Consider the following 12473-nt stretch of genomic DNA (forward strand, 5'->3'; position numbering starts at 1 on the left):
TATAAAAAGACAATAGATTACAAATGCCAGCAAGAATGTGGAGAAAAGGGAACCCTTGTTGATGGGAATGTAAATTGGTACAGTCACTATGGAAAATAGTATGGAGGTTCCTCAAAAAAGTAACAGAACTACCATATGATCCAGAAATCCCACTTCTGGGTAAACGGCCAAATGACTATCTCAAAGAGATACCTGCACCCCTACGTTCATTGGAGAATTATTCATAATAGTCACAATTTAGAAACAACTTAAGTGTCCCTCAATGGATAAAGGGATAAAGAAAATGGATATATAAATACACACACACACACACTAGAATACTATTCAGTCATAAGAAGGAAGAAAATCCTGCCATTTGTTTCAGTGAGGATGAACCTTGAGGGCATGAAGTGAAATAAGTAAGATCAAAGACAAATACTGTGTGATTTCACTTACGTGTAATCCAAAAAAGTTGAACTCCTAGAAACAGTGAGTAGACTGGTGGTTGTCAGGGACTAGGGTGTGAAGGAAATGGGGAGATATTCAAAGTGTACAAACTTCCTGTTATACAATGAATAAGTTCTGAAGGTCTCATGTAGAGTACTATGACTATAGTTAACAATACTGTATTGTATACTTGAACATTGCTAAGAGAGTGGATCTTGAATATTCTCACCACACACACACAAAAAGGTAATTATATGATGTGATGGATGTGTTAACTAACCTTATCATGGTAATCATTTCACAATATATACGTGTATCAAATCATCACGTTGTACACCTTAAACTTATACAATGTTATATGTCAATTATATCTCAATAAAGCTGGAAAAAAAGGGAGAAAACACAAATTACAAATATCAAGAATGAATGGTGGAATATCATTATTTATAAGACAGACATTTAAAAAGACAATAAGAGAATATTATAATAAATTTGACAATTTAGTTGAAATAGCCTAAAAACTTTGAAAGATATAATTCACAAAAAAATTCAAAAGATTTATATAATGAGCTATCCTATATTTAATTTAAAAAATAAATTATTAATCAACAATCTTCCCATAAAGAAAATTCCAGGCTTAGATGGCTTCATTGGTAAATTCTATCAAACTATATAAGGAAGAAATCCCATCAACCTTATGTATACAAGCTCTTCCAGAAAACAGAACAGTTCCTAATTCAATTTATATGACTGTACTCTGATACCAAAACTCAAGAAATACATTAGGGGGGCTTGGGTGGCTCAGTCAGTTGAGCATACAACTCTTGATTTTGGCTCAGGTCGTGATCTCAGGGTCTGGAGAGGGAGCCCCACACGGGGGCTGGACTGGGCATGGAGCCTGATTTGGATTCTCTCCCTCCCTCTCCCTCTGCCCCCTCCTCCACCTTACTCATGCTTTTTCTCTCTCTCTAAAAACATAAAATTAAAAAAATGAGAGACAATAAAAGAAAACTACAACCAATTTTTAACAAATTGTGCTAAAATAATTAGATACTCATGACAGAAAAAGAGCCTCAACCTTTACTTCATATTATATAAAAAAATTAACTCAGAATAGATCATAGATCTTAATATAAAAACTAAAAGTATAAAACTTCTAGACAAAAATATAGAAGAAAATTTTCACAATTTTGAAGCAGGCAAAGACATTTTAGGACACACAAAAAACCACAAACCATACAAGAAAAATTTTAAATTGCGCTTCATCAAAATTTTAAAACTGTTTTTTTACAAAAAAAGAACATTAAAAAATGAATGGTAAACAACAGAGTTGGAGAAAATATTCATATTATGTATATATGACAAAGACTTTTTACCCAGGATATACTGAGAACTCTTGCAACTCACTAAGAAGAGACACCACAGTTTGGAAAAAAAAGAAAAAATGGGTAAAAGATTTTGAACAGACTCAAAGAAGATAGTGAATGACAAATAAGCATATGAAAAGATGCTCATCATCACTAACATCATTTACCAGAAAATAGATGATTAACTAATTAAAATTACAATGAGATGCCACTAAAATGTATAATGATGGCTAAAATAAAAAAGACACAAACAAATGTTGACAAGGATCTTGAAGTAATCAGAACTCTCATAGATTGCTAGTGGGAATGCGAAATGGTATATAGCCACTTTGAAAAACCTAACATGTACCATACTACAGCAGTACCACCCAAGAGAAGTGAAAGTATATGTCCAAACAAATACTTGTACATGGATGTTCATAGCAGTTCTATTCATCATAATGGCCCCAAACTAGAAGAAAACCTAAAATGTGGTATCTGCTATTGCTACTGACAAGGAATACTAATCAGAAAAAAACAAAAAACAAACAAAAAAGTTACTGATACACACAATATGGGTGAATCTCAAAAGCATTGTGCTAAGGGAAAGAGACTAGATACAAAGAGTACCCACTATATAAGTCAACTTAAATGGAGCTATAGAAAAGACAAGTCTAATCTATAGTGATAGAAAGTAGATCTGTGGCTGTCTGGGCCCTGGGAAAAGGGGAGGAGAGTGGAGACTGACTGTAAAAGGGAACAAGGGAACTTTTTCAGGTAATGAAAATGTTGATATCTTAATTGTGCTAGTGGTCAAATGGTTAGATACATTTGCCATAATTCACTGAACTACACACAAAATGTATGCATTTTTATTGTATGTAAATTATACTTAAATAGGTGTTTTAAAATGTACTCAAGGGAAAGCAAACTCTTCCAAAACACACAGAATACTTCTTAACTCATTTTGTAAGACTAACATTATTTTGATACCAAAACTAGACAAAGGCATTGAAGTCCCAAATACTAGTTCCAAATCCTAAAATTCCCTTAGTGTATTAATTATTAGTCTTCTTTATGAAAGCACAGTCTTGATCAAGCATTTAGAAACACCTAGGTATTTGTAACAAGAGAAAGGAAGTTTGGATTAAAGAAAATAGTAATAAGAGCTTCCTAACACAAGTAACCTAATTTACAATTTTATCCTGAAGCCTGCCACATATCTCCTTAAAAAAAAAAAATCATCTCCTAACCAATCTTTTGTATCCCTATTGGTAAGACCAAACATTGATAATGATTTCCAAAAGCAAAACCAATATATACCCGCAGCTTTCACTAAAACATTAAACATTTCCATAAATTTTGTCAAAATCAGTTATAGTGCACTAAATCATGATTAAATATTAAATGAGTTAAGTCAACTAAAAGATTTATGATCTTACGAACCTATTCTTTTCTGTGAAGAAATATCAGACATATACAATAGTAGAGAGAGTAGCATAATGAATTCCCATCCATACGCTATCAAGATAATAAAATTCAAGATGTTGCTATTCTTGCTTTATCTTTCTCTTTTTTTTCCACTTTCTTTTAAAAGCAAACCTCAAACATCCTGTCATTTCAGTCCTGCATAATTCAATATGCATCCCTAAAAATTATGAATATTTTTAAGATCTCTTTTTAAGATTATTTATTTTGGGGGGCACCTGGGTGGCTCAGTCATTAAGTGTCTGCCTTCAGCTCAGGTCATGATCCCAGGGTCCTGGGATTGAGACCCGAGTCAGGCTCTCTGCTCGGTGGGAAGCCTGTTTCTCCCTCTCCCACTCCCCCTGCTTGTGTTCCCTCACTGTCTTTCTCTCTGTCAAATAAATAAATAAAATCTTTTAAAAAATAAGATTATTTGTTTTTGTACAGTATGGAAACATTAGTTTTCTCAATACACAAGAAGTCAGGTTGAATTTTTTAACATCATACTTTTTTCCACTGCCAAAACCTATAGCAACTACATAATTAATTTAAAAATCTTTCAATGAGCATTCTTTTCTATAAGATTTCATTAATTGCCTTTGGCTTAGAGCTACATTAAAGCTAGATATGTTATTTATATAGAGCATAAACCCTCAATCTTTTATTTTACAATAAAATTAATTTCTTGTTTTCAAAAGGCACAGAGAGAAATAGAAGTCGTGGCTAATATGATCACCATACGGGTCACCGGAAAACAAACAAACAAACAAACAAAACAAACAAACAAAAAATGGTTACTAAGGCCTAGCAAAAGAAAAGAGAAAAAAGTTATCCCATAGCTGTTCAAAATAGATAGTATATCCATCCCTATACAAGTATACAGTGGGTGCAAAACCATATTCGACACACTGTAAAGAATACTAGAAAATCTTCCAATGGTCTAGTGATTCAGTGGGGGCACTTCTCAGTAACTCATTGTCAAATAGTCTTCATTGTGATAAATCTGCAGATATCATTACATCACTTAACATCCATCCTACTAAATGATACAAGTTAAAACTTCAATATACTTTAACTGAAAACTATACTTGACATATTTACCATGGCTCTTGCTTTGTGTCAAGAAGAATAGGGAACACAGTATTTTAGGGATGACATGAGTTGTGCCAGAATTGACTTACTAAGTTTCTTAAAGCTAAACCTTAAGATCTTAAAAACAAGTAAAGGGATCTTCATCCAAAAAAAGAGATTTTTCCTAACTGAGCAAATAATAATTTGATATATTGAAAAAGATACGTTAAACATACCCTGCCCCATTGTCTGGGGAAAAGGGAATGGAGGATGCGGACATATTAATCAACCGGACATAGAAGGATAGCTGATTTTTCTTTTGTCAAATAACACTTTTGAATGGAAGCATTTCTTCTGGCTCTCAAAATAAAGCATTTTGTAGATTCCCCTTCTCTCATTTTTAGCAATCACATTATCAAACAAGAATTAGCTGTTACTTCAAAGAATATAAATCTTAAAAGGTTAATTCATATTCTACTTCTTCTTCATAATCACCTATATAAGGCACAAGCCATTCATCTTAGGAAGAATTAAAAGGAATTACCCAAGAGGCCAACAACAATAACAAAAATCTAGGAAGGCTGAAAGTTGGTCAGTTAGAATCTTCATCTCAGTAAAAGACACAAAGAGAGATAAACCCTACCTCAGTTATTTAAGTACATACAAAAGGAGACTTATAATGCATATTGACATTGACTAACTTGTGACTGCATGAGGTAACAGTGCTCTCATACACACATTATTCATCTGCTGTATGTTACTTGTCCTAACCTTTCAATTTAATTGAATCTAACAGAACCTATTAAATTCAGTCTGGTTGCATAAGATTATGACAGTCATTAATGAGCCAGACTTCTAAGTGCATTGAAGATAAACTGACTGGGTAAGAGGGCTTTCTCCTTTTGTTCCCTTGCTGTTTACTGCAATGAAAACTAGAATGCTAATATATTTAGGCCTTCATTAAAAAAGTGTAATACTGACCTTCCGTCATATCTAAATGAAGTTAGGTTTAAACTTGCTGGTTACTCACCTTTATACATAAATCAACACTGTTTGGTAAAATTTAAGTCGCAATCTTCAAAATAATGCAACAGACTGACTCAATTTCACTCTCCACTTGGGGGGGGGGGGCGGAAAGCAAGCTGAACTACAGATTTATCTCGGGAATGACCTCTGAGGCAAATGTATAATAAACATTCATTTTTATTTGTTCTTTCTTCCCCATCCATTTCTCTACCAAAAAGCAGACTGTAAAACTTAAATCATACAAATGTCAGGAGTTCCTGCAAATAGGCTGCTTTTTTTAGTTAAAAATGTTTGACTATCCTTTTAAAGTTTTCGAATTTCTCTCCTTCCACATGAGCAGACTTTTACATTTACTACTGCCTGTTGCTTGAAAAAAGAAAGTAAGGATTTTATTGCTATGTGTGTGCATGTGGGGGGATAGCCATAGGACAGTTTTTGGCACAGATTTATTTAAAACAAATATTAAAAACTCCAGATCCTTCTAAAAAGTGATGAGAATGATATCCCTCTACTCTTTGTAACATCAGTTTTGACTGGTTTTTTGTTTGTTTGTTTGTTTTAATTTCAATGACATATTACACCTGAAAACACAAGTTACATAGCACTGATTGCACAAACTTTATGTCTGGAAAATGTATGCTCACAGCTGTATGAAGAGTGAAAACTCAAAGTAGATTTTATGGTAGTGGTGTCGATGATTTTAAAAATATATAGGTACTGTCACTTGAGGAAAAGAAAGATCATTTAAACAATTTAACTTAGAGAAACTGGGTGATGAGCAGACCATGCTAAAGGTAAATTATTTCAAATATATATAACAAAACTTAAGTGTGGTTCATTCACCACTCTAAAAATATGGGTCATTGAATCAGAAGGATTATTTAACAAGTCTCCAGTTCTTAAGATGATTTATCCCAATACCCCAAATGATAACATTCTCTACTGAAATCAGACAAAAAGGCAGTAAAGTATGTTTGAGCACAGGCACTCCACACAGTAGTTATGAGTTGCTCAAAAGAGTGGAGTTCTGAAATTTATTTTGATTTTCTTAAACTCACTCACTTGTGACCAATCTCATGTGCAATGGTAAAAGCTGAACCCAGGCCAATGTCTTCATTAATGCTGCAGCTCCTTTCAGGCTCACACATTCCAGCCACAGAGGCCAAGCCTGAATAAACAGAAGGAGACACAAAGGGTCAAGCCAAGGTGTTTCAGTCTTAAAAAGCCCATACTTATAAATGCCTGGATTCTTTTTAATAACCTCCATGCACAGAAGGAGCAGTTGGCAAAAGGTTAACTTTCTAGTCATTTGCAAAATCACTGGGGGGAGTTTCACTTTGCCGGCTAGACATTAATATTTTTTGAACTGCAGTCAGTGCTGGAAAATGTCTAGACTAGGGGTTAGATTTATAAATTTTACTTCTGGTAACTTGGGACCACCTAGTAACTTGAGCCAGAAGAGGGAATTCAAGAAAGCATTTCTATTTTAACATTCTTCAGGCTGTAGAAAGCAAAATATATCCACATTATTTTTCTAAAGAGATCTGTTTAAGTTTAGTGGGTTCATAAAAATATACAAGCAACTTTTTAGTTACCAAAAAAAGGGAATCCCGAATGGTATTTTTTTAAATGACATTTTTTTATAAAAGCAAAAATGAATGATTCAAAAGGAGAACTGTTAAAAATAGGAGGTTTTGCATTTTTTTAATCTTCTGAAATTAGTCCTGATAGTGATGCAACAATTTCTTTAGGTATTTTAATGGAAAGAAAGACATTCGCACATTCAGTGGTTATTCGCTCTCCCATCCCCCTTCAATGCATTAGTTTTACTAATAAAGCAAAAAACTACAGTGTTAATTCACTGATTCTAGTGAAATGTTATGTTCTCAAGGTATCTCTCCCATGGGAATTTTAGCTTATAAAAGCTTTCATATTTACTTCCAAATGAATATCACGCTCTGTGAATTAGTACATAACTTAAAAACAGTACTTAGAAAAAAGAATTTCTGTGTGAAAAATGTCATGTGTTATAAGGAAACAAATGCCAAATCACACTTAAAACATGTAGGAACAAAAGTTATTTAAAAGAAATTGAAGGAAAAGTAAGAAAAACATTTTATATGTTAGTAGTCTACTATCATTACCCAAATAATAATTATCTAACCACAAAAAGTGATTTGAATCCAATTCAATGAATATTTATTGACTGTAATAAGCAATGTTCCATGCTAAGTACAATTTCCCAGTTACACTAATTTGGAACAGTAAAAGCCATTCAAATAATATTTTTACTATCAAGAAAGCTCTAGAAATTGTTTTTCTGTACCTCCTAATATAAAATATAAACATAATAGCCACACTGGAACAGAGTTGAGGTCAGTGCTAGATTTGCTAATTTGTTTTATGTGGAAGGAGCAGGAGCTGGGGAAGGAGTTGATTTTTGTCTCTGAGTTACTGTAAATAATATTGTTATCCTTGTGTGCCCTTCCATCTAATTAAAAGTCTTGGACCTGAAGAAGAGGAAGAAAAAAGAGGGACTAGTTGGGGAAGGTGACTTAATTTTTTTGGTTAATCAAAAATATTTCATAAATGTTAGTTCTAAATTCCACTGAGAGAAAGAGAGATAGGGAAAGAAAGAATACCAAAAACGTTTGCAGTAGATTATGTGGCTAAGCTATTGAGTTCAATATCATCCATGATATAGGAAAAACAAAGCCACACTGAATACTGTTTCTGTTTTGAGCTTTATGAAATTTGGTTAGAAAAACAATTACTGAGATTATTGTTAAATTAACACTTCTTATATTTCCCAAAATATACTATTCCATGGGTTAGATTTTTATTTGTTGTTACTGTGACTGTTTGGTATATACCATGTGGTAATATTTTTAATGACTCCCCAAGGTGTATTTGCAAACACAGATTTACCTCTGTATCTGATATAAAATTAACTTAGCTGTTCTACTGAAAGAACAACTTCAGAAAGTACATATTTGGGAAATAACTATTCGTTAAAAATACAGAGCTAAATCTTAAATGAAATAAAATAATTTAGATGCTAATCTATTTTCACAACCCCTGCTACTTTCTGTATTCCTATAAAACTGAGGCTGTCAAAGTTCTTATGTGTGATTGTGTTAATAGGGGTTTGATTACTATTTGGGTCATTTAGATTTCCTCAGTTTGATGGCCACAGTTTGCACCCTTAAATCTACTTAGCCATGTTACAATTGGTCATCAAAGGTACTAAGCAAGAGAATATGCAAGTATTAGCATAAAAACCAACATCAAAGTTGCCAGAATGACCACCCAAAAAGAAAAAACGTGACCGATTCTGTACTGATAATATATATTTCATATATGAAGGTCAACATATGTATATATATGCAGTTATTCAGTTTTCACCATGAGATAGCATGAAAGATAATTTATAATGGTTTATAATTTGAAAAGTTATTTATACTGAGCTTGAAAACGCATTGACATGTACCAAAGTATTAATGTATTGATTTTGGAAATTAATGAGCTATAAAAATAGGAATACATATTTGGGAAAGAAAGAGATGTAGGGTAGAAGAATATCTCGAATCTACTTGGTAACAATAACAACAAAAGTACAGGCAGTGTTATTACTAATGTCCTAATGAAGAACATACCTCAGTGTAAACAATCTACCTTCAAAAAGCAGAATAGAATGTGTATAGCTATATACATGTGTATTTCCTCAGAATATATATATATATGTACTAGAAAAATAGAAGCTCTAGCTTATACCTCCTTTGAAGCTTAATGTCTATGGTATTTAAAATTGATCAAGCACTTAGTAAATGCTTACAGAATTTGAACAATAACAGAGAGGTTAAGTTGAATAGTGTAATTTCTACAACAAATAGTAATACCAGTGAATTTTTACAGTACTTCTTTATTAAACATCTTTGTATTTTTTTCCTTTAAGTTATTTTCACAATACCCCTATCACATAAGGGCAGATATTGATCCTACTTCATAGATAAGGAATTGAGGAACAAAGACCTAAATGAAGAGGAAAGGGTAATGCACTGAAACTGTCAAAGCCAGTTGTTAGTTTCCAGTTTCCACTTTAGGGTACTATCCAATGGATTATGTTGCTCTTGTTAACCTAAAAACCTAAATCTTTTTGATGTGAGATCTCTCAGCAAAAAAGAGGTCTTTCTACATTACGCTTTTTAACTAGCAAACTTCTCTACCCTAAATACCGATCATTGGCTAATTGGATTTCTTCTTTAGCCTTAAATCCTGAGGGAAATGGGATAGGAGAATACTGGAAAGGCAGATAAAAATCAAGAGAAATATTAATCTCTAAAGAGAGGACTTTCTGAATTCCCCCAGGAAATTGGGTAACACCTTTTCTTCCACCTCTACTTAAATTTGATCTTCCCAAAATTCTTATGAGGGGCATAGGAATAGATTTCATAATTGTTCCTTTACAAACAAGAAAATTGAGACTTGTCATAGAGAAACTAGAAAATTCACCTTCAGGTGCTTAACTTTTGAGTTCGTAATAAGTCTCTATGACACTAAAAAAATTATCTTAGGAAAAAAGCTCCCGTTCCTAAAAGTGACTCTAGTTGCTTAACAATTTAGTCTACTTGAAAGCTATCATTTCCCCCTGTTTGAATTTGCAGTTAACTCTTAACCAGGACGAAGTTATGCTCTGCAACAAAATGTGACTTTTTAAATTCTAAAATACTGCAGAAACGCTTTTTAAAAAACAAATATTTGGGAAGCACAAGAAAGATAATCCTGTCCTCTCTCTCTACTTCTGGCTATAATATTTTACAAAAATATTTTTTACTGTTGCTCAGGTACTGAAAATTTCTAATATCTTAATTTACGGGGATCGGACATTAAGAACACAATGTCTCCCTTTTAAATATTCCCTCCTCTACTTTCCCCCTTTCCTTTCCTAGCCTGATATTTGAAGATGCTGCGTTGGTTTAATTTGTTCTCAAATTCCTTGGTATTTTTGGAAAATACATTACGGACTGGTAACTTTTGATTCATCATGACTGTTTGAAGATTTAGAATCATCTTCCAAGTTGTTTTTAATCATCATTCTACTTGTTGTCTAGTAAGTGACATACCCACAGGGGTCAGGTTTAACAATTTATAGGAATAATTTCAGATGTGCCAGAAAGGAAAATGACCAAATTAATATTAAAGAGTAAAGCCACTGGACAAAAAGACAATATCAATTATCCTCCCTTTATAAAAAACTTACCCAATGTTCCACAGGGCTTATTTTTATAAGTGCAGATATCATATCTATAGAGGAGGAAAAAAAAAGAGATGAAATTTGTAATCTGATCAAATTTGTAAAATATTTTCATATATTCATCACATTTCTTTCTTAGAGCTCTGAGTTGTCAGACCACAATCAGTGCAATTATGAGCAGCCAGCTGGAGTGTGGGCATTTTCAGCACTCTGGGGGACACACCGGCTGTACTACACTCACAGCCTCTGGCTGCAAGCCAATGGGACACCTGCCAGTAAGAAAGAAAGGTTAAAGTAGATTTCTGTAATTGCAGGTTCCATAAAACCATCTACCATACTGTTTTGAAGCAGAATAGCTTGTCTGCAGATTGCTACTGCTGCTACAAAAAAGCAAATGGGTGGCTTTTTATTCCCAATCTCTTTGAACCTGCTGAAATTTTTTTTTATTATAGCCACAGATTGTGTTTTATACTTCTGAGCTATAAGCACTATCTGGCGCTCCTTCAACTCTAACACAGGTTCTTGTTTAAAAAAAAAAAATTAGCACAATACAGCAATGGGAATAAAATTGGTATCACATTGTTTTCCTACTTGCATACCAGAAATTCAGCATAGCTAAAATACAAATATTTTTAACAAATAGCTCAATAGAAGCTTTCCTAATGTTGGCTGGACTTACTCTAATGCTATATTGCATTCAACTCAATACAAAAGATGAAGTTCACCAGTAACGTTGCATATTTTAAAATCTATCACATTTAGAATACTACGTCAATGTTGATGTGAACACCTATTTTAAGCATTTTTTATAATAGTCTTGTAAACTAATCTTTAAAACCAAAAGTATTCCATTTCTAAAATGAGAATAAAAAATAAATTTAAAAAGACTGACCATTTTTATTTGCCTACGTTTTATGCTAGAAATGAAAAGCTTTTCAGGTAGAATATAAAATTTCACAAACTATAGGAAAATCCAAGTTGTAAAAGTTCTTTGATTATATATAAATAATGGTTAGTCCACATTACTGGGGGGAAGGGATTAATAATTAATCCCATCTTGTTCACCAGATCAAAATGTATTTCCAAAAAAACAAATATCACATCCAGCATACTACTGTACTGTTGAAATCACTGAAATCCCTGGAGATGCCCTTTGCCTATTTTTAGAGTTTCAAACTCTTCATCTTGTACACTTTACATCTGGGGAAAGGGATTTCGCCTCTTGCATAGCTTTCTCTTCTGATCATTCACATAGTCATCTCCCTCTTGTAACCGGTAAACCACGGGATTGCAGTATCTGGTACATTCTTGAATATAAGAGATAGAGAGAGTACTTGGTATATTTACCAAAGCACCAGAAAGTATATTCTGGGTGTCACAATTAATTTATCTTGTGATCATACTGTATAATGCCTACGATGTTATATAGACACATCCCCTACCAGGAGTCTTCAAGAAAATGTAAACAAAGACTTTTCATGGGTAATGAAAATATAAATGTCTAAACGGAATCTATATCCAGATTCTCAACTTCCATATATGCCTTTTCCTAAAACTGATCTGCCTGAGAATGCAAACACCTGTAAGCCACCAGTTTCCCTTTCTTCTACTGCCTTTCACAATCGCTCTGTTTCTACTTTACAAAAAAGAAAGCATACTTGTCGCCCATCCCAAATATTGTTATGGTGCATTGCTTCCTGGGTGTAAAAGCCTCCAGAATTTATGCAAAGAGGTAATTCAAGAATGCATTGATCCTGCGGTCAATCCTTTACGAACAAAGCAAGAAAAATGAAAGGGGATGATGCTTATTTTATCCTGGTAAGACTCTGTCTTTCTGCCAGTCTTTCTGACTACTTACAAATCAATCTATATAGCTACCTCAC

The 12473-nt window shown here is 33.3% G+C and overlaps 1 protein-coding gene across 2 annotated transcripts in view; it reads right to left on the reverse strand.

The window, feature by feature from the left end:
• The window catches only part of ADAMTS6 (ADAM metallopeptidase with thrombospondin type 1 motif 6), a 290690-nt gene that overhangs the window by 155707 nt on the left and 122510 nt on the right, over positions 1–12473 (reverse strand). For both annotated transcript variants that reach the window (XM_057307195.1, XM_026498893.4), the window contains exons 8-9: positions 10597–10640; positions 6399–6504 (exon numbers count right to left, since the gene is read on the reverse strand). In XM_057307195.1, the coding sequence (XP_057163178.1) occupies positions 6399–6504; positions 10597–10640 (150 nt within the window). The remainder of the gene's footprint in view (positions 1–6398; positions 6505–10596; positions 10641–12473) is intronic.

The sequence above is a fragment of the Ursus arctos genome, unplaced genomic scaffold (genome assembly GCF_023065955.2).
Source record: "Ursus arctos isolate Adak ecotype North America unplaced genomic scaffold, UrsArc2.0 scaffold_5, whole genome shotgun sequence".
In the NCBI taxonomy this organism is placed as follows: domain Eukaryota; kingdom Metazoa; phylum Chordata; class Mammalia; order Carnivora; family Ursidae; genus Ursus; species Ursus arctos.